This window comes from Durio zibethinus, chromosome 11 (assembly GCF_047325235.1).
Source record: "Durio zibethinus cultivar Kanyao isolate XHJ-2024 chromosome 11, ASM4732523v1, whole genome shotgun sequence".
Taxonomy (NCBI): Eukaryota; Viridiplantae; Streptophyta; class Magnoliopsida; order Malvales; family Malvaceae; genus Durio; species Durio zibethinus.
In genome coordinates, this window is record NC_143172.1 from 7530689 (window position 1) to 7553851 (window position 23163).

General features: G+C 31.9%; 2 protein-coding genes and 2 pseudogenes across 8 annotated transcripts; 1 reads left to right on the plus strand and 3 right to left on the minus strand.

Moving 5' to 3' along the window:
• Positions 1 to 825: 825 nt before the first annotated feature.
• Positions 826 to 1571, minus strand: LOC149516030 (uncharacterized; annotated as a pseudogene).
• A 1155-nt stretch (positions 1572 to 2726) lies between these two features.
• On the minus strand, positions 2727 to 7645 carry LOC111290127 (plasma membrane ATPase 4-like; annotated as a pseudogene).
• A 2623-nt stretch (positions 7646 to 10268) lies between these two features.
• On the plus strand, positions 10269 to 12572 carry LOC111290693 (uncharacterized). The gene is made up of 2 exons (XM_022882114.2): positions 10269 to 10783; positions 12302 to 12572. Exons 1-2 carry the CDS (start codon positions 10392 to 10394, stop codon positions 12405 to 12407), a joined length of 498 nt encoding a protein of 165 aa, XP_022737849.2. The 5' UTR covers positions 10269 to 10391; the 3' UTR covers positions 12408 to 12572.
• A 356-nt stretch (positions 12573 to 12928) lies between these two features.
• On the minus strand, positions 12929 to 20201 carry LOC111290692 (ABC transporter C family member 10-like). 7 transcript variants are annotated; one of them, XM_089767928.1, is made up of 14 exons: positions 19907 to 20201; positions 19369 to 19451; positions 16949 to 19089; positions 16484 to 16804; positions 16322 to 16408; positions 15622 to 16209; positions 15373 to 15537; positions 15175 to 15250; positions 14956 to 15065; positions 14600 to 14814; positions 14212 to 14516; positions 14057 to 14120; positions 13732 to 13971; positions 12929 to 13416 (listed from the first exon to the last, which is right to left on the minus strand). In XM_089767928.1, the coding sequence occupies exons 3-9, from the start codon at positions 17144 to 17146 to the stop codon at positions 15043 to 15045; spliced, it is 1458 nt and encodes a 485-aa protein (XP_089624054.1). In that variant the 5' UTR covers positions 17147 to 19089; positions 19369 to 19451; positions 19907 to 20201; the 3' UTR covers positions 12929 to 13416; positions 13732 to 13971; positions 14057 to 14120; positions 14212 to 14516; positions 14600 to 14814; positions 14956 to 15042. The 7 variants fall into 7 exon arrangements, with proteins under 7 accessions (XP_089624054.1, XP_089624055.1, XP_089624053.1 ...); XM_089767929.1 differs by having other exon boundaries at positions 14600 to 14712; positions 19907 to 20178; XM_089767927.1 differs by having other exon boundaries at positions 14600 to 14712; positions 14956 to 15250.
• Positions 20202 to 23163: the final 2962 nt, after the last annotated feature.

The window sequence follows — 23163 nt, forward strand, 5'->3', positions numbered from 1 at the left end:
CAGCCAGCAAAATGTATGTAGTCATCTTTTTCATACATTTTAATTTTTTATTTGGTTAATGTATTTACAATATTTGAATGTTGTTATACTAATTATTAAACTTTGTATTAATTAGATGGATATTTAAATGTGAATGAAGTTAATATTAGTTTTAGTTTTTAAATTTAAGCTCTTTACTGAAAATAAAATTTATTATAAGAAATTTAAAAATATTTTTTTTTACATAATGACGGCATTTGCGTTGGGCAATGCCGCTAAATGAATAATTTAGTGACGTTTGTAGCATAAAATGTCACTATAAGTAGTGGTACTATTTCTAGCAAACGCTGTTAGTTAGGTGGCGTTTTTTATAGAAACGCCACTAAAGCAATGGTGTTTTTGTCATAACAACGCCACTGAATTAACGGTGCCTAAAAGATACAAACGCCGTAAATATTGAGGCGTTTTTAAATTCAAACGCTTCTAATGTAGCGGCGTTTTTTATTACAAACACCGTCAATGTAACGGCATTTTTCTCATAAAAATGTCACTGAAATAGCAACGACTAAAAGATACAAACGCTGCTAATATTGAGCCGTTTTCATATTCAAATACCTCAAAAGTAGTGGTGTCTCAAAGATATAAACGCCACTAAAATGGCAACGCTTCAGATATAAACGCCGCTAATATTGAGACATTTTTTCAAAAATGCCGTTATTTATCGCGACGTATGTATAGGCAGCATTCTACGTGACGTTTTTTTCGCAAACATTGCAACCTTATAGTGACATTAATAAACGCCACTAAATGGTAAAAAAAAACGTTGCTAAAAACCAAAACCCCCGTAGTGATTCCATGATATAGGTTCTTCAATAGCCTAAGTGAAATTTATAACCAATAGATGGAAAAACCATGGTCTCCTCAAAAACTGACTTGCTAGCCTTGGTGCCTGAAACATGGACCGATATAATTCCATGCCTCTAATCCATAGCATAAATTCGATCTTTGAGAAAAGTAGCATCACATATGGCTACTTTTTCCAAAACGCTACTAGTGTGAGTCCATTTTTTGTCACCAGGTCTGATGATTGCAATCGAACTCCATGGACCAAAAGGCGCAACTCCCATGTAATTATCAGGATTTCAAAACTCTCGTCATGGATAGCAAGCACATTCTCAACTAAAGGAAGATCAATGACACCTCCAGTGAAAGGGTTTATGAGCTTACTTGCAAAAGTTGAATTTGAAGCAGCAAGCCATCCATGAGAGGAGCCACAACACCTTCTCTTACAAGTCACTGACAACTCTAAGCTGTAGGTTGTTTTGTCAATGATGTTGTATAAACCATGCCTTTGTTCACTCTTGTCTTTGGTAGGGATCATCAGCAGTGGAACTTGATGATGGTGGCATCCCTTCAAAATCTTATAATGTAATTGACGGTTCTCCATAATAGCTGCACGCCATGGCTTGCACATAGCGCCGAACCGAGCAAACTGAGAAAGTGGAGGGACTAACTTCTCCGCTACCAAATCAATGATATTCTTTGGAAGATTTGCCCGATCTGGTTGTTCTTTTGAGCACGTCATGGCAATGCGGTAATTCACAAACAATATTAGCAAAAGATGGAAGCCTGTCTGCTGTTGATTAAGGCTTTTATATAAACTAGGTTTCAAGCCGCGTTTTATCGCAAAAGTAAAATAAAGTTATATACTCGAAATTTAATTACAAAAGTAAAATTAAATTATGTATTAATAATTCAAATATTGAACAATGTATAAGAAAAAAAAATTGTGTAACCATGATTTTTTGTGATTACGTAGCTACTTGCTGCAGTATACATCTTTTCCTCAAATCTGACAACAATTTTCCCATAAACCAGTTAGCTGGCACATGCCTGGAGAGAGTGTACCTACCATATTGTTTCCTTACAAGCCACTACAATGGGAAAGAAAAGAAAATAATAGAAAAAAAAGCTAAAGATTCATGAGAAGATATCATTATGTGGGAAAAATATTCTAACTGAAATGTTATACAATAGAAAAAAAGGGTGCAGTAACTATTTTGCACTCACAGATACTGTAACACTTCATTCCAATAGATGAGCCTTGGTATTTCCTCACCGAGTTTATTTTGTGCCAGGTCCCTGAAGCCGATATGTCACAAGTCAGGGCATGAAAATTTCATCCATGCATAGTGAATCGTACGACAATGTTAAGACTTTAGATATTAGAATAAAGAATTTACCAAACTTTTAAGTTTGGAATATTTGACAAAGTTTAAGGTACTGGTCCAATTAACTAATTGTTTTTCAAAATTTTGAAGTCATTTAAAAAACTTCAAATTAGGACAACTAAGCAAACCAAGAATTTTAAGTGACATAGTATAATGAGAAATGCATCAAAACTAACTTACGGAATTTCCAGTTGTTTCAGCTTCGAGATTGAAAAAGGTATTGTCTCCATACAACTCATTAAAAGACAAATCCCTGATAACACCAGTTAACTTGTCACTGCAGAGTACATCCGTTCCAGCCATTTACTCAATAGCAGTCATTCTCTTGGTAATAGCTCCTTGTTGAGAAAGCCGGTGAGATCCAATGGCCATTGTCACGGATAAAACTGTTGACATGGCAATAGGAATCCGTCCAAAGAAAAGCACCAAAAGATTGTCAATTCCATCCCTATACTATCGATGCTAGATTGAATACATCTCCACAATCTCAATAATCATGCCTATTGCAATTGGAAACTAGCCTATTGCAATTGAGCATATACAGAAGTTTCCAATTGCAATTAGCACCTAATCAAACAATTACCATTAGTGCACATCAAATACAAATGAACAGCTATAATTTTTGACATGATGTAATATAGCTTTAATATTTCTTTCTTTGCCAGCAAATAGTTTTATAAACTTAGCTTATGATATTACCTTTTGGAAGTGCCATACATTATTGGTGCTATCAACCAAGTAAGCAGCTTTACCAAAGAATGTGTGCACACCAGTGGTGATAACAACAACCTCAATCTCACCTTGCTTGTCGGTAGAACCAGAGAATACCTCGTTACCTGAGTTCTTAGTTACCGATAAAGACTCACCAGTTAAAGCAGACTGATCAATCTTGAGTGGATCACCTTCAAGGAGACATGCATCTGCTGGGATGATATCTCCCAACTTAATGCTGATAATGTCCCCTAGTACCAAAATTGCAGCAAATTCCTCACTCCATTTTCCATCTCTTAGGACCTTTAATCATGCAAACATGCAAGGAAACATCGGTTAAACCATCGTATATGTGGTTGGTTATTTGAATCCTTTACTATATGTGTGTGTGTGTGCAGCATTCTTATGTTGTGTTGGCCAAAGTATTGATATTCTTAAGTACCTTGGTTTTGGGAGCAAGAACAGCCATTAGTGCCGTTGCAGCATTGCCTGCATTGTTTTCTTCAACGAAGCTAATGGTGGAATTTATTAGAAACAATGACATGACTCCAACGAAATCCTACCAATCTAGGGGTTTGTCCTGCATTTTGTTTATTAAGTTAAAAGATTGTTTATCCAACTGCAGAAAGAGCGAGGAAAGAAAGATTAATACTTCTCCATTTGCCAAACAAATAGCCATAATGTCAGCAATCTCTAAGACCCATGAGAGAGGATTCCACATAATACTCAGGAACTTTAGAAACTTGCTTTCTTTCAAATTTGTTTCAACACTAATCAGTTTCTACCCTTCTATGAGAATCAAATAGAAGTCACTCTCAAATAGAAGTTATTTACTGGCTTTAAAATTTAGTTCCTTCTATGCATTATTTTAGTTGTTTGTCTACTTTTATGGACATCACACTATTCTACTATTTCCTAGCTACAGTGTCTCATAATCTTAAGTTTTTTTTTTTTTTTTTGGCAAGAAAGATTTGCATTTACTCATTGCACAACCCGTAAAGCTCTTTACTATTTGAGAGTTTGTCTTGCAACTAATAGGAAATGGCCAATCTTAAAATTCTGATACATCTAAAAAAATCAATGATAAAAAACAAATCAAAAAGAAAAATTTTACATGGAGAACAAAGTCTTCTTTTGTAACCAAAAACACTATATATCTTATTTCTATATCACTATCATACACCATTAATTTGTTATTCAAAATACTAACAAACTATACAACTTTGTTACAAATTAAAACAAATATATTTCATGAGGGTTTTCATTTCAAACAATTTATACAATTCCATTACATATCAACCAATAAAATCACAACAAAAACAATAGCTTATAAACATATCCTAAAAAGAAAAAAAAAACAAAATCAAATAAAGAATAACAACAACAAAGCAGCTTAATACAATACAACTATATTTTGCATTAAATAATAAAATCACAACAAAAATAAAAATAGATTAACATACACTCAAAAACAAAAGGAAAAAGAAATAAATAATGATCAAACTTTAACCTCAATCTGCACAATGAAGATTTTGAAATGACTTCAAAATCAACAAATTTTTGCAAACCATGAAACCATGAATAAAATGAGAACAGAATTGCAAAAATAAAAACAAAAACCATATAAAACAAAGCCTTGATAAAATAAAGATAATAGCCATACCATTTCTATCAATTACAAAAACAAATACCAAACCTATATAATCAGCAAAACAATTCAAGTAAAATACATCTTATAAACAACAAATAGAACAATAACTAATACTAAACATGTGTTACTTAATTTGCTCCAGACAGAAAACAAAATATACTTCAATACAAATTGATTCAACCATACAAACAACCAAACACTAACCAATTTATAATTGACAATTTAAATAAGATGGAATTCAAGAACAACAAAAAACCTTTTATAGCCAAAAATAACTCACATGCAATCGAACAGCAATATAAAAAAACCTAAACCAAATACCAATAGAAAAAAAAAATCCACTACTTTGAACATCAAGAACTTAAATTTCAACAGTAAAACCAATATTGAAAATAGCAACAATAAAGCTATTGCTACCATTAGCAAATTCAAAGTCAAATACCAAAAAAAAAAATCAAAACCCTCAAAGCAACATGCATAAAACTGATACCTTTAATAAATTTGCAACCTACAATTCATAACCTAAATGAGAAAAGCATAACTTACCAAAAAAACAACATGCATGAAAAAAAAATGATGATCAAAACACAAAACTAACATCCAAAAAAACCCATCACCTTAAAATAACAATAATCTTGATGAATATCATTCCCTTTTTTTTACCCAAAAACTTCTAGACCTGGAAATTGAAATCAAAATAACGACAAAGGTGAAGGAGTTAGATAAAGATCAAATAGAAAAGTAAAAAAAGAAAATGCATGTTTTAAATTTATTAAAATACAATCAATAATAAGTAAAAGAATTAGAAAGAGAGGGCAAAAGAAGAGAATTAGAAATAGAGATAATCTTGAAAGAAATCCTCGTGGAAAAAAGACTGCAAATTTGTTTGCTTGAAAAGCTTCTCTTATTCTCCATAAGCTTCTTACCTTTACTTGGTTTCCCAATTTATCCTTTAATTTTTTTTAGGACATTAAAGACTTGTACAAGAAATTGAAAGAACAAAATATATGAAACTGTTAGGGAACTACTTTAATATGTTAGTATAAATATAGATAAAGATGGATTAGGGTTAGCCCAATAATAATTATGGAATAGAGGAAAATAAAAATGTATCTAATCATTAAATATATGAGATTCTTTAGTCCATAGATATAAGGGATTTTATTTATTTATTTATTTATTTATTTATTTTTATTATTATTATTATTATTATTATTATTATTATTATTATTATTATTATTATTACGGGTGTATAACACAAAAACCAAGAAGCATAATAATAAATATAAGGAATATACAATATATTTCTTATTCTTAAGCAGAAAAATTGAAGATCAAGCAGTTTTTTTTTTAATTAATGAGTTGCATTCTACAAATCGTAAATCAAAGTGTACAAAGATTGGAGTCTCATTTTGGGCAAGCAAATATACAAATATATTGCGTTATATTAAGATAGCATTTGGTATCATTTTTAGATATTATCTTTAAGATTATTTCAGTGATCTAATTACCATGGTTATAAGATTACCAAAGTGATTTGATCATTCATAATCTTATAATACCATGTTTGGTATAATATTACAAATCACTAATGCTTTTATATCACTATATTTTGTATTATATGAAAAAATAAATCATATATACAAAATATTCAAAATAATCTTGTAAAAAAAGTAAAATATTTAATACTTATTAAATCAGTAATTCATAAAATAATTAAACATTATTTTATAGAAAACTACAAAGTAAAAATCAATTTTGATAAAAATAATATTAAATAAATTCATTATCTTTTTTACTAGTCAATATAAATTTATAATATAAAACTTTTGTGAGAATAAATGATTAAGAAATTGATTTTTTTTTTTTTTTTAGTTTTAGTAGTTAGCTTTGAGTAATTTTAACTATATTTTTCGTAATGATAAATTAATCAAAAAATAATATTAAAAATTATTTTAACCATGTTAATAAATTTTTTCATTCTTTAGGTTGGGAATTAGATTACTTTCCAAGATATTGATCTTCTCATCCTAGTAATTTAAAGTTAATAGCATGTGCAGTCTCTAAATTTTAGGTCAAATTCTATATTAGTTTTTAAACTTTGAAAAGTTCTAATTGAGTCTTTAATTACCCAAATGTGTGTTAATGTAGTCCCTCTTTCTGCTGAATCGTCTAAATTGATGGTAAATCTTACATGACAAGACATAATCTTCCAAACTTATATTTCGTGAAATTTTTTAAAGGCTTAAACAGATTACGTTGAATTTTTTATTAACTCTTAAACAAATCATAAAACAAAATTTTTTCATTAACTCTTAAATGTTTGAGCAATCAAGTAATATAAGAATCAAGCAAGAGCGTGCAAGCAAAAAACAATAATTTTTAGCAAAAAGTGCTTTGGGTTCAACAACACCATGCATTTTGTAACCCAAAACCTATCATCATGAAAACAAAAAAAAACTTGTACCAAGAAAACCCAAAAAAAAAATCAAGAACACAGAAGAGCACAATCCCAAAATCCACAATATACAGCTCAGTAGCAATTCTCAAACAAATTAAATAAACTTTGGAAATGACTTGAATTTTTTTGATTTTAGGTTGGTCATTTTCCTTGTATTCTTAGGTCATTCAAGTTAAAAGAAAAAGAAAGCAATGGTTAAACTTGGCTAAGGCTTTAAACAAAGAAGAAAGATAGTATTGGCTTGGATTTTGGGGTTAGTTTTAGTTTTGAGTAGCTTTCAGGTAAAGAGAAGAGACAAAAGAAATAAGAAAAGAGGAAAAAAAATAAAAGTGATGGGCATTGGCAAGACTAGTGACGATGATAAATGGCGGTGACTGGTGAAGGCTATAGTGAACTCTTAAATGTTTACTAACTCTTAGAAAAATCATATTACAAAAAATTTTTATTAACTCAAATGTTTGAGCAATCAAGCAATACAAGCATCAGGCAAGAATGCACAAGCAAGAAAGTAACAATTTTAAGCAAAAAGTGCTTTTGGTTGGGCAATACCTTGCATTTTGCAACCGAAAACCCATACCCAATACCCAGCATCCTAAAAAGCGAAAGAACCATACCCAAAAAACAAAAAAAAAAAAACCATGAATACAAAAAAGCATAATCTTAGAATCCACAATACACAACTCAATAGCAATTCTCAAACAAATTAAACAAACTTTGGAAGTGAGTTGAATTTTTTCGATTTTGGGTTGGCTGTTTTTCTTGTATTTTTAGGTTATTCAAGTTAAAGGAAAAAGGAAGCAATGGCTAAACTTGGTTGAGGCTCCGGGCAAAGCAAAAAGACAGTACTGGCTTGGATTTTGAGGTTTTTTTATTTTAAGTAGCTTTTAGGTAGAAAGAAGAGCACAATAGCAATAAGAAAATGGAAAGGAATAGGCGTAGTAGGCATTAGTGAGACTAGTGACTGCGATAAACAGTAGCGATTGGTTAAGGCTATGGTGAACTCATCGAATTCTAGATAGGGTAATCAATTTGGGATTTGTTCTTCGATAGAAAAAGTAAATAGTGAAATTCAAAAAAGAGATTTGTTTAAAAGTTAATAAAAAAATTTCACATAATATGTTCAAACAGTTAAAAAATTTCACATAATACAAGTTTGAAAGATTATGTGTCATGCCACTTAAAATTTACCATCATTTAGATAGCTTAGCAGACGAAGGAACCATGTTGACACACGTTTGGGCAATTAAGGACTCAATTAAAACTTTTCAAAGTTTAAAGAATAATATATAATCTAACTCAAAGTTTAGAGCTTACGTGTGCTATTAATTCAATAATTTAATATCACTGCCACGTAGCATTTTTAAATTATTATCAAATAAGATGATGTAATTATTAAGTGTAAATCACTATAATTTTTAAATGGATCATCACCCTATACCAATCACAAAGACAAATAATTTGAAAATAAAAAGGAAAGAATTATTATTTGAAATATTTTTAAATTTAAATAGAAAATACAAATATGGACATTTAATGTATTTGAATATAAAAGGAAAAAGAATATTTGTAATATATTTAGTTTCAATTTAATTTTGACATTTGAATTTAAAATATTAATTGCATAATATTCAAAATTAATATAAGAATATTGAAAATTTAAGATAAAATAAATATAATTAATCTTAAAAGAATCATTTTTTAACTCCAAATAATATAAAATCAAATCAAATTAATACAATACATAACACATAACGATTATTCAAGAAAAGATATAAAAGTTAATTAGTATATCTATTTAGAACAATTTTTTTGTCAATGTCTTTTACTTACATATATTTCTATAACATATGCGTGTTACTTTAGTATACATGGTATTTATATGAAGATGATTCTATTTCTTATAAATTTTTCTTTTTCTTTTTTTTTGCAAGGTATAAAATTCCACATATTCACATGATCTTTAACTATTTATTAATTAATTTTCACTTACATTCCATTTTATAACTACTAGAATTAATTTTTCTCCTTAACTCATTTAAATTTCTTTTATTACAATTAGATACCAAAACATAAAATAAAAATGCGTGATATAGTGCTAATTATTAATCTCGCACTCCATCTTTGAATATCAAAAACTGATATTAATCTTTAAAAATTCATGACTTTATCAAATTTAAAATTGTAAATAGAAGCTAATGCAATCTCATCTCAATGGCAAGAGTAAAATACATTGATCATCTAATTTTTGTACAATATTTCATCCGTAAATTTTAAAATTAATTTTTTGGATCTATGATTTTTTAAAAATATTTCAATTATCCTTTTTATTAATCACAATTAAAGTTTTGACGAAATAAATTAAGTAAATGTCTCATGAATTTTAACGTATCACAAATTTAAAGATAAAAATCAAACAAACTAAGTTTATATTTTTTGCATCAATGATTATCAAAGAATTTATATTTAACACATTTTAAGTGTATAAATTTTTTTTGAAATGTTTAATATATTTTTGAATCTCTCAACTTTTATATTTATTTAATTGAAAAAAAATATTAGGCATATAAATTTTTTTGAATCATTACCTCTAAATACTAATTTTAGTATCATATCAACTAATTCAAAATTTAATAAATCTTTTAATACATAAATTTTATATATTATCAATAAATAATATGTTATCTTATCGTCATTAAGCAAATTTAAAGTCTCATATCTAATCAACTCATTGCTAATGAGACATACAAAAAAAGTTATATATTTTTCAATATATAATATATACTATAATTTTTAATTAATGTTGATGAATTTTTAAAGTAAGAACATCCAAGTATTTGGCTAGAGATTGGTGCATTTCTTTTCTCAAAACAATAAATTCGAATCCTTCCTTCTTTCAAATAAAAATAATAATAATAATAAGGCTTAAAATTGCTCCTACGTCCTATCGTTCCAAAAACTATAGAGTACCCTCGCCATATTCTCCCCAAGCAGCCAAACTAAAAAAAAAAATTAAAACCTCTGGCCAGAACTAAAATTAAACAGCAGTTTAGGGTCATTTTTTTATTTTATTACTTTAAAATTCTTATTTATTTACTTTTCTAGATAAAAAAAAATTTCTTTTTATTTTAAAAAAGAAATCCTCTAACCCGAGCCCAAAACCCAAACCCAAACGTACCTACACGAAGAAGATAACGGCAACGGGGTCTTAGTTGACACTCGAAACCAGTTACCACTTACCACTTCAACTCCACAGTCATCAACCTACCTGAAAAGCTCATGAAGATTTTCATTTTAAACAAATTATCAACATAAACTTAATTTAAAAAAAAAAAAGTGCTATTACAAGACCAAAAAAACAATGTCTACTTTTTGGGTCTCAAACTTAATCATTACTGATTTTCTTTCACCAATAACAAAAGCCTCAGCTACTATTCCAAAATTCCACTGTTTTTCTCTTTACCAAAAGACTCTGTCCTTTCCTCACTATGTTTCTCACTCTCAAAGGAGAATTGTAACCTTTGTTTCTTCAAAACCATCAGAGTCAGAGGAACTGCCCACCGTAGAACATGAGTGGCTAAACAGACTCCCAGATAAGAACAAGCCCCTTTACTCTCACAGCTTGCCTTGTATTGAAGCATGGCTTAGGAGCTTAGGGTTTTATCAAAGCACAGAGGACCGTGCTGTTTGGTTGATTGAAAAACTTGGTTGGCATGCCCAGTTATCTCTTGATGTGACTGATCTTTACATAAGGTAAATTTTTTATTTTTTTCGGATTTTAAGCGGTTTTCTTTATCTGGGTTTTGTGTGTGTACGTGTGTGTGTGTGTGTGTGTGTTTTACTATTTGTTTAATTTTAGATGGGCGTCTTTGTTTAGATTGATTATTGACTGGGTTTTAAGAATTTTTGAGTTGATGTAAATTGGTATGTCTCCTTCTAAATTACAGAAACAGGAAGTAAAATTTATTAGTACAATTGAATTTCATGAAAACTCTTGGAAAAAAACTACAATGCAACAAACTTAGTACTGCATGAGATCAGAAAGATCACCCTCCTGCCGTTTTAGGCCCTAGCTGCGAGTGTTGATTGAGGACATTTCTATTTTCCTTTTTGCTAAAGGCTGTTAGATCGGTAAACGTTATATATTATATGTTCTAAACCCTTTCTTCAATTTTCATTTGCGCTAGATGTCTTGAGGCAGGGGATGGCAATCTATGATGAGGATTTAGATTTAGCATTGGACTTGATTTTCTTTTTTTTTTATTTTGGAGCTCAAACATGAACTATATTTGAAGTTTAAATTCTAATGAACAACATTAGACTGGGATATAAAATGCACAAATTTTGGGTGCTGCCGCCATGTATAAACTAAAATGGCTTCATGATAGGTTAAAGTGATTTATGATTGTACAAGCAATAGGGGTTGGTAATTGCAAAATTTTAGCTGACTTGACTGAATTCTGAATGAATTGAAAATTGAACAAAATGTTTCCCAGTAAAAAGATGAATGGATGTTCTGCATTCGAAAACTGAAATGTAGATAGCACTGATCAAGGATAGATAGGAAGGTTTGGCCATTTCCACCATTTATAAATGATAGCACAATTTTTTATCACTACCATTGGTGCAGTGATGCTAGTCTAGTCCTCCCTGCTTATAGATCCACCATAGACTTATGGAGCAAAAACCTTGGACATTACATCCACTGTTTGGATACACATTTTCTCATTTAAGCAGAACTGGCAGAGGGGATAGAAGTTCAGAATGAAGAGGAAAAGGAGATGCTGGAAAATGATATTAATATTTAGAGAGCATGAGAAAAAGATTTTGATGTTAACTAATGGAGTTTGTAAAAGATAACACTAAATTTTAGGCTAAAATCTTATGTATCTTTGTGTACCTTGGTTCTTAGGTCGATCAAGCTATGTCTTCCTCGAGACAAACTGCTAGAAGGAATCATTTCTAAATGGTGAAATCCATTAGGAGATTGTTTAAATAGTTGGAAGCTTGTCAGATTTGATTGTTTGTTTATGTTGGTTTCATTTAATCTGATGTACTCGTATGTTTGAGGGGGAAACTGGGAAAGGGGAGTGAAGAAGCATTAGTGAAAAGTGTTATACATCATTCTTCTCAGTTCTTATATCAATTTTATTTACTGGGAAAAGGGAAGTGAGGAAGCATCAGCCAAAAGTGTTATAAATCAGTCTTCTGCGCTTTTATTAAAAATTTTAATCTATGATTGGGCTGAGAAGATTGTATCATATGCCGCAGGTACTTGACAAGTGGACCTGGTAATCTTGAAAGAGATGTGGAAAGGAGATTTAGTTATGCATTGAGTAGAGAGGATATTGAAAATGCAATTCTTGGAGGACCATAAAGTTTAAAGGCCACTAGTTAGTGCCTGCTTATGTATAACTCCAGTCAAGCAGTTGCATTATCTTTAAGATACCAGTTACTTTATCTGCTTCCTAAAGTTTGAAGGTTTCAAAGCATTGCAATTTTCTTTCCCTAATGCTATCCATTTTCTCCTTTCTTGGTGTAATTTTCTGCCTAATTTTTTCTTACCCGTATTCCTAAGTTCACATGACAGTCTCGCCTTAGTCTCATAAGTCATTCAGTTAGGCAAGTTATGGGCATTTTATGACAGATTGACGCACGTCTTTATAATAGATTTCGGATTGAAAGATACATCACACAGAACCATCATGACGCTTGTTTTCTCATTTTCCTAGTTATCATTTCTTTCTGGTTGTGAATTCGACAAACCGAAACTTATAACATATAGTAACAAATCTGGCACTCAAGTGCAATACTAGTCTAGCTATGCACCATTGAAGAAGTTCTCTTAAGTAAAATGTAGAAAGCAATTAAGGAGAGTATGTAGTAGAGCATCAGCAATTTGTTGAAAGATGGGCAATCACGATTCATTGCCTTGAGAAACTAGGAATAATAATGTTTGAAGGCATCTAGACGACGCATAATTTTTTTTGTTCTCGTGAAAAGTCTTCACTATCGCGCCCTCTCTCCTGCTTGCTCCAGCTTCCTCTAAAGCCAATAAGTATGGCATGTGTCCTCTGTATAGTTCTTCAGATCCCCGACCTGGCAGACTTGCTTGAGGACGACATCTACAAAACCTCGAGCAAGTACTTACTGTTCCCTCTCCTTTCCCTTGAAACACAGTAACATTATTTATCCATACATCCTACTTCTTAATTATATACGTTTCCATCAAGCTGTTATGAAATGAGTTTGCCCCATGAAATTTTGTGAACTTCAATGTGGCTCTGCGGAGTGATAATGGGACCAATATTCCTTGACAAGTTGCCCAAACAGCGAACCTTCTCTCTCCATCAACTTCGTTGGCTCATCGTACTCCACTAGTTTACCTGAAGTGTAACGAAAACAACCTTCATTCATATGTGATTTTGTTAGGAAAAAAGTTGAAAAAATAATTAGTAAAGCAGAGGGCACTGCCACGCGGAGTTTGACTGCCAGAGGGACTGATCCAGGGAAGGGGGTGAGTTATAACAAGATGTCAAAGAAAAACTGCAAAGGAGGCAATGCAATGCCCATGGATCAAAACCTAGTGTATATAAATTTTCCTTGGAGCGTGTCACATCATTGAAAGATGGCCGCCAAGATGAAAGAAGAAGCGCATGCAGTGTAATGGCAATTTTCGGGTCAGTATCAAAGAAACTCACCATCACTGATGGCAAGTACCATCGTGCAATCCATAACAGTCGGTATCCTGTGTACCACTGTGATAACAGTACAATCTGCAAATTCGGTGCGAATAGTTTTTTGTAAAATCAAGTCAGTTGCATTATCAATTGATGCAGTTGCTTCACCAAGCACCAATATTCGACTTCTCCTCAAGAGAGCACGGCCCAGGCAAAATAGTTGCCGTTGTCCCATGCTCCAATTTGATCCATCTTGCACAACTGCATGACCAGTTGGTTTTTGTCGGTGAACAGTCACCATAAAAAGACTAAGCATACAACAACAATCAAATTTCAGATAATTTACCTAAGGAGTCCAGTCCCTTTTCTTTTTCCTGAACAGCTTCTTGAAGTTGGCACTTGTCAAGAACCTTAAAATGCAGAAGAAAAATCAGCTAATCCACAATATTCTTAGAGTTAACGGGAAGCGAGCAATCATTGGCAAAAAAGGTCAAATTTTACCTCCCATATCTCCAGGTCAGTATGTTGGGATAGAGGATCCAAATTGTATCTCACAGTTCCATTAAAAAGGGTAGGATCCTGACGTATTATTCCAAAACGTGACCTCAGATCGTGAAGGCCAATAGTTGAGATGTCAATGCCATCAACTACAATTTTCCCTCCAGCTGGCTCACCAGACGGAATAAAGCACTGATTAGAGTTGTCTTCCCACTGCCAGTTCGGCCAACAATACCAATTTTGTGCCCTTCTTGAAATGTGCAACTGATGCCTCTAAGAACTAATGGTGCACCAGCCCGATATCTGATCTGTTTGAATTAATTTTCTCAGTATACTAACTAATGCTATATAGAAGTTATTTTCTGTATGTACATGTAAAGACAAATTATACCTGCAAATCACAGATATCCACTTTACCCGCAGCTGGCCAGTTGGATGGAGGACGATTCCCCTCTATCACTTCAGGGGCTTCACTTGGAATATACATGTAATGATTAAGCCTTTCTACAGAAATGATGTTATTTGCTATGGTGCATTGGTTTTTAATTGAAAATACAAGGGACATATTCAATGAAAGACCATAAGAAAGAGCCATGCCAATAAACCCTGCAATAACATTAGTGGTTGTTATAGATTGATATGGAAAGGCCAGTAGCTTAATATTACTCAATGAATTGGTTCCCTGCAAGATTTATTCGTACGAGATTCTTGAATCAGTATAAGGGAGTGACAATTTATTATACTAACCGGAACTGAAAGTCCCAGGAGGAAGCAAAACCATGCAGAGTGCGGCAGAGGCAAGAACAGTAGCACTAAGTGTCTCTAACCGCTGGATCAACCATTCATTTGCTGAAAAACTGTGGAAGAAAGGACTAGCATTAGTGTCAATGAGGTCAAGGATCTTCACAAAGAACCGTTCTTCCCCTTCAAAAGCCCTTATTGTGATGGCTCCTGCTATTGACTCACCTAGATGGTTTGCTACCAAGGATTTGGTTGTGCCATTTATCCTCATCAACTCTTTTGCAGTGGAAAAGTAATATTTCTATATACAACAAAAAGCATTTTCAAGGTTAGTCAAATTTACGCAATGACATCTTGAATTTATCGTCAGATTTCGAAACAGACGAAGTTTTCCTTCTCTCCTGAAAGAAACTTTACATTTACCTGTAAGCGAATTGCGGCATAGATAATTGGTATTGAAACAAATAGGACTTGCCAGGTAACAACAGCCAAAACTCCAAGATTGCTATAAGCATTTATGGTAGCCACAACAGATAAGATTAAGTTGAATGGGATATCAAGATCAACAATGCTCAGATCAGAAGATGCCTATATTGAAAGAAGAAGGTATAAATGTTAGTTAGGTGAATCATTTTCATAGTTATGTCAATATTCTCTAAGTGAGACGCTTACCCGACTTAGTATCCTTCCCAGAGGAGTGGAGTCGTAAAATGTCATAGGTGCACGAAAAAGGGAATTTATTAGCTGTGAAAATAGAGATTTTGAAGATCTAATACCCAAGGTAACTGTGGAAAGAGATCTACATAGCAACAATAGTGTTGAGAAAAATCCAATCACCAAATAAACTCCGATCAGTTTCAATGGGCTAACACTAGGATTGTCAACACTAGCTGCCATCCAAGAGTTTTGTGATATCTGACCGCCCACAAACAAAAGGTGAGTGAAAGCAGAAATGGAGCAGAACAAAAAGCCTTTATTCTGATTGAGGTACTGTAGGTATGGCTTAAACCCTGTATCTCCTCTTTCCCTTTCTTCTTGCTTGATCAGTTGATCGCCTTTTGATTCTTTAAACTGCTTTTCCACATAGCTCTTCTTAATCTCTCTGGTGGATGTTCCATTACTTCCGGATGACCTAGCTTTAGCAACTCTTCCAGATCCAGCAGTTTCTTTGTGTGCATTGACAAGGCCCTGAAATTCTTCACTAGAAGCTAATAAGTGATGATAAGAAGCTGCTTGAAGGATCTCCCCATCTGACATTAACTGTCAATAAAATCAACATTACAGCAAAATTTTTGTTAAGGAAAAAGATTCGAAAGAAAATTCCTAGGGAACATATACATGACAATCCTATTTTCCGGGAATATATACTAACCAAAACAGAATCAAAAGCAGGTAGGAAATCAACTTGATGGGTCACAAGTAATACTGCCTTCCCTGAAAGAGCTTCCATGACATATTCCTGCAACAATCTAAGTCAGCTTTCACATAAGTTGATAATAAAACAAATTGTGTGGTGACAATAGATTGTAGTTACATTAAATAAACATGTAGCTGAGTGGGCATCCACAGCACTGAATGGATCATCCAAGAGGTATATATCAGCATTCTTATAGAGAGCACGAGCAAGTTGAATTCGCTGTTTCTGACCACCACTAAGATTGACTCCTCTTTCACCTATATCAGTTAGATCACCATGGGGCATCAACTCAAGGTCCTTCACCAAGGAACAGCTCTCAAGCGTTTCTTCATATCGTTGCCTATCCATGGCCGACCCAAATAATATGTTCTCTTGTATCGTTCTTGACTGAATCCAGGCTGTTTGAGAAACATAGGCAATCTTTCCAAATTCTTGAATCTGTACATTGGATAATGGAGCAGAATACTAACAGTAAATCTAACTTTATCTTCATGAAAAAGGAAACAATATGCAACAATATGCTAAGAGAAAAGGCTAAAAGTGCATTCCATACTTTACAAAGAACCAAATTCTTAGACTTACCAATCCTTGGACGTTTGGGACTTCTCCAAGAATTGCAGCTAACAGGGTTGATTTACCAGAGCCAACCTCTCCACAGACAGCCACTTTTTCCCCCATCCTAACTTCTAAAGTTATGTTTCTTAGAGTGGGTTTTGAAGAATTCTCTTCCCAGGAAAACCCTCCTGATTTAATAGAAATAGCTAAGTCGGCATTCTCCATATGGCGTTTTTGCCGGACGTTTGTACTCTGCAACTCTGGTGCCTCAAAGAAATTCACAACACGCGCAAATGCAACCTTCACTTGAATGATTATTCCAATAACATCAGGAATAGATCTAATGGGATCCTGAACAAGACGTAATGTAGCCACAAAAGTGAAGACATTACTCGCATGTAGAGGAATTTTCAAGAAATAACATGCCCCAAAGGTAGCAGCAGAGACCAAAACAGGGGAAGACCATAACAGAAAGGCATTATATGCTCTTCGCAACTGCACCGCTGATAACCATTAGTATTCCACAGCCCTTAAATTTTCGATAACTTTTTTGAAATGACTCTCCCATGCATATAGCTTCAGCACCTTCATGTTTATAAGAGCCTCCGAACTAGCCTTAAGTCTCTCATCTTGTGCAACCATTTAGCTTACTTTGAAACCTGTGCTGTAACTTGGCAAGTGGAGTATTGCACAGGACAGTAAGAAAGATAACAACTAGAGCTGCAATCGTGGCTAGTCCCACTGCACGGAAGAGAATCACTAGAGCAATGCACAGCTGAAGGCTTGTTGTCCATGTCTGATGGAAACAGAAAGGAAATTCCCCAATTCTATAGGCATCAACTGTAACATAATTCGTTATCTCACCACTCGAGTGCATCAACCTTGCAGCATTGGATAATCTCAGTTGCTTCTTATATATAGCTGCAGTGAGTAAAGACCTTACATTCAGACCAATTAGCCTGGTTCGAAAATACCACTGTCTTTGTGACAAGGATTCTAAACTTTTTGCAAAGAAAAGTGACATGGCCAATAAGTAACCTTCATATTTGAAACTTCCTTTTCCCTCAGCAACCAAAATGAAGGCATTAAGAAGCAGAGGACCAGAGGACATAGTGATTATCTTAAGCAAAGCAAAAAACCCAGACACGAAAATATCTCTCCAGTGGCATAATATTATTGTCTTCAAAATAGATGGCTGTGATGACGGTTTGGCTTGCTTTTGCTTGTTCAATTGCTCTAAGAACAACAAATAGCAGCTTCCTGCTCTCTCTGCCTCACGTAACTTGGGTATATCTTCATTCAGAAGAGTCTTCTCCCTACCTTTTTTCATCAAAGGATTCAACCACCAAAAGGAGAATTTACTAAAGCATCCAGCTGTGGCAAATGGAGTAACTTGCGCAGTGTAATCAGCTTTGGTACTGTCATTCGCCTCACCATTTAAAGGGTAATAAAGGCCACTTTCATTGGTGTTATGATTACCATCTCCATGCTTGTATCCCTTGTAAGCACATAACAGCAACAATATTGCTCCAGGCAATGACAGAGCATCTAAAACTATTTTTACTGTGACTATTTCGCTCAGAATAGCAAAAGTAGATAAAATACAAACAACTGCTGCAAATATGAAGGCGAGAATTGACAGCAGACCTAGTGGCGTCTTGGGAAGTTGATTACCCCTAAGGCTCACAGTTAAACCCACCAATAACCATGTGCAGCCCTGAAACAGTGCTAACAACCACCAATTCAAAGGCAAAACAGTCTGTGTTTTCCTCAAGTTCTCTTCCAAAACCCAAATGCCAAAGCACAAGTACCCCAACCCAAGAAAACCATTAACAATAGCAGAAGCCATCTGCAAAGCTGAACGATTTCGAAAGCGAGCAGGAATGCCAATTGTTTTTGATGATGACTTCTGAATCATGTTGAATAAGAGCATGACTAAGAGCAGAATATTGAAACAAATTATCATTGCTTGCTGACTGCAGGAAGAGGGATGAGTGAAATGCCAAAAGGTAGAATTGCATGTCTTTCCATCACTCTCTGAACAAGTAGATTCCCGGCAAAACATAGTCCATAAATCCTCCATCTTTGTTCTTTTGCTTGATCTTCAAGCCTGTATATACTCCAAGATCACCATATTCAATATTAAGAAACTAGTAGTACATAAGATCCTGAAAACATCAATCAGAGAAAAGAAACTTTAATCAATTTGAAGGCCAATTTTTTGTAAAAGAAAATAAAAAGTCAATAAGCAAGTAATAAGTCCAACTGTCCCACTCAAACAGAAAGTAAAAAATAAAATAAAAATGAAAAAGAAGGGTCTTAAATGGGCAAGAGAGCTTGAAACTTGCAAGCCATCATCAGAAACATTCATGCCCAGATTTTAAGAATAGAATAATAATTTGCTTTAGAGGAAGAAACTCATGATTTCAACTCTTTAAGTAACATACCTATCAATTGGTCAGAAGATCAAGGAACCTGCCCAACCCTTTTCTCAGCAATTAATTTCCACAACTTTCTAGTGCAAATGCTCCTATAACAGACACCGGTTCAAGTTGAAGCAAATCAAAACCAAAGTTATCCAAAGCAAAAAAAAAAAAAAAAAAAATGGGAATCTTTTTGTTTTTGGTACACAAATTGGTAGTCATGAAGTTATTTTAAAATGAAAATAAAGTAAATATTAACGGGATCAAGGGCAAGTTTAAAAAATCCAATGACTTGATACCCACAGGACAGTTATAGAAAAACAATGCTTGCAAAAATGAAAGATGAATCGTACCCTTAAATGCGATTTGTCGAAAAAGCCAAAGAGAACTTGGAGAAGCATTTAAATCAAAACAAATGATGAACGAAATAACTGCAGCAAATATGATATTTAAAAAAAAAAAAAAACTATAAATATAAAATTAACCAGTAAAGTGATCACATGAAACCCCAAAAATTCTCAGAAAAGTGACTCTATAGGATATAACAAAAGAAGTTACTTACTAGGATTTGTTTTCAACTTCTTTTTCTTCCCCCAAAGAACAAAAGAAAGATTCCAATTGTTGATCAATTCATTCACAATTGTTTTACAGTGTTAAAGGCTAAGCGTTAAGGAACAGCCAGCAAAACAACAGAGAATGAAAACGAGAGACGGTAATTAACAATTTGTGAACGGAAAGAAAGACATATATATCATTTATGAAAAAAAAAAAAGGTCGGAAGGCTTAGAGATGAATCGAAGACTGGTTTCGTCATGGCTCAGGTCTCTTCGAAATACGGGTACATGGCCTCTTGTCTCTCTTTATTTTCAGAGATGTGCATGTTTTATTGTATTACATTTCTTTTTTTTTTTTGGCTTTTACATTTAACAAAATTGTTGGTAATTTGAGAGGGAAACATACAACTTAGTACTAATTACTATTCTTTAAAATTTTATAAATTTTTTATTTTATGGGTAAAGAAAAATTTACCCAGTATAATTTTTTTGTCAAAAACAAAACAGAGATATTTTGAAAGCTATGAAAGAGAAGAGTGAGAGATAAAAGAATCCATTTGGCTTTGCAATCGAAGCTGCGCTTAGTCGTAATCTTCAAATTTTCAACGCAAACCCAATATCAAACAAAATATAAAATTTAATTATTAAAAGCTTATAATTATTGTTAATGGTAAATTTTAATAAAAACAAAAAATATAAGACACTGAATTTAAGATCTTTAACTAAATTCCATCGTTGTAATCAACAATTAAATAAGCTAACAGTTCAAAGAAATTGAAATCAAACAGTCAATTTTAGAGTAAAAAGCTTGAAACTTAATCATAATCCAGAACTCAACTTAATCATAATACATATTTAAGTTCAGATATAAAAATCTTTTAAAGAAATGAAAATATATATTTATTATATTTCTAAAATGTTATTTTAAATTTTTATAATATTAATGAGATTTATTCAATTTATAAGTAAGAATTTCATTGAAAGACTTTTATTAAATAAATTTATATGATAAATTAAAATGAGTTAAAGTTTACCTTTTTTTTAAATTTTAATTTTACGTACGTTAAAAATAATAAATTTTATGTTTAATTAACATATGATATATTAATATACATGGAACAAAATTTACATTTTAATATCCACTTTATTAATATGAATTATTTGTACAATATGCAACTATATATTTAATACATAATTATTATTTAAATTTTTAAGTTTTAATTTTACATTAACAATAAAAATAATACACTTTATATTACTCTAATATATTTTGTACATGAGATAATATGCATTTTATTAATTTTAAATATTAATTTATAATTATGTATTCAATATATATTATTATTTAAATATAAATTAAAAAAATTTATTCAGGTGAGAACAAGTATATATATATATACACACACACACCTAACTTTCGCGTGATTTGAGGCCACGTTTCAACCAGGACTAAACACGCCCATTTTTTGTTAATCAATGATGGGGTAAACGTCTTTAGAAATAAACTGTTGGCATGTTGAGCAACTGGACCAATGTTTTTTGCTCTTTCTTTCCCTCCTATCAAACACAAGGAGTGCTCTCTCTCTCTCTCTCTCTCTCTCTCTCTCTCTCTCTCTCTTGTAGGTTTTGGAATGTTGAGCAATGTTTCTGGCCAAATAAACTAGAAAAGATAAAAATGTGGAGTTATGCTTTGTTTGTGTTTCTAACCTTTTTGTTATATTAAATCTCATGCCACCATTAAGTATAACATATTAATTTACTTAGAACAAAAAATTGGCTGTTATTTTTATATTTGAGATTATCAAATTTTATATTTTAAAAAATTTAATATTTTATCAATAAATCATATTACTTTTTAAAAAAATTAGTTACTTAAACACACTACAAAAACTAGAATAAGGAACGAGAGGAGAGGAGAGGAAATTTTGTCCAAAATCTTGGAGCAAGAATGAAAAAGCTATGCCACTATCGAGGAGTGGAGAGGCCAGAATGTATGGATGCCAACAACCCCCATCTCTCCTTTTTCCTAAGTTGATGAGTGGTCGTATCCAGCAAATCATGTTCATGGACCATCCCTCTCTTTTTTTCTTTTTTCTTTTTTTAAGCATCTATGGTTCCTGTAATTTCGCCGACAACAGGCATGAGAAAAAAAAAAGTAAATTTATGATACTATGTTGTAGTATAAAATTTTACAAAGGGATTGAAAATAAAAGGTCGAGGCAACTTAATCATACAATAAACTTTTTAATAAGAGAATAATGAAAATTCAAACTCCAAATTTAATACTATTATATTCGAATTCTTTTTTATTTTTAAAAAGTTATTTAAATGTTATTTTTTTAATAAAATATATATATTAATCATTAAATCATATGTTCAAATATTTAATTTTTTTTAATTAAATCACAATATGACATATAATACATACTATAAATAATTGAAGTAGTTATTATTTTAAATACTATAGTAGAGAATGACACATGGGGCACGCTCACTTAGGACTCATTTGGATGAGCTATAAAATTAAATATAACAGTAAAAGCGAAATTAATTATTATAATAATGATATTAAAATTAATAATAAAATATATATTTAAATGTAAAAACAGTAATGATGATGAGATTAATTATAGTGAGAGTATAAAATAATTATTAAAGACATTAAATTTTAAAATTTGAATGTAATAAAAATTTAAATTATTTAATATTCATAAATTAATAAATAATAAAAAATTTATTTAATTATTTTAAGTCAAATAATAATTTTGTTAATAAATAATTAAAATTTATTTATTTATTAGTTTATTATATAAGAATAAATTTTATTTATTATATAATAAATTTTATTTATTATATTAAAATAATAAAGTTATTTTATAATTTTTAAATAAAAATAAAAATAAAAAAATTAAATTGTAAAGACATTTTTGTCTTTGTAATTAACTTAAGGGATAAAAATGGAAATATAAAACATAAGGAGACTCTGATTTTTCACTGGAACAAAAAACTCTAGTGGCTGATTGGTGTAATTCATGTCGCAACTTGAGCATCCAAGTGTAATTTCAATGTGTTTTTCACGACTGTTTATACAAACCGCACCTCGGGTTCGATTGCATACCAATGACACCTTAATAGTAATAATTCGCAATAAAATTGCTACAGGATTTAGTTGGTTTGATTGACATGCTATTTTTTTTATTTGACGAATAATTAGATTTTTTTTTTTTTAAGTAGAGTAGGACCAAAGGTCGCTGGCGGAGGGGAG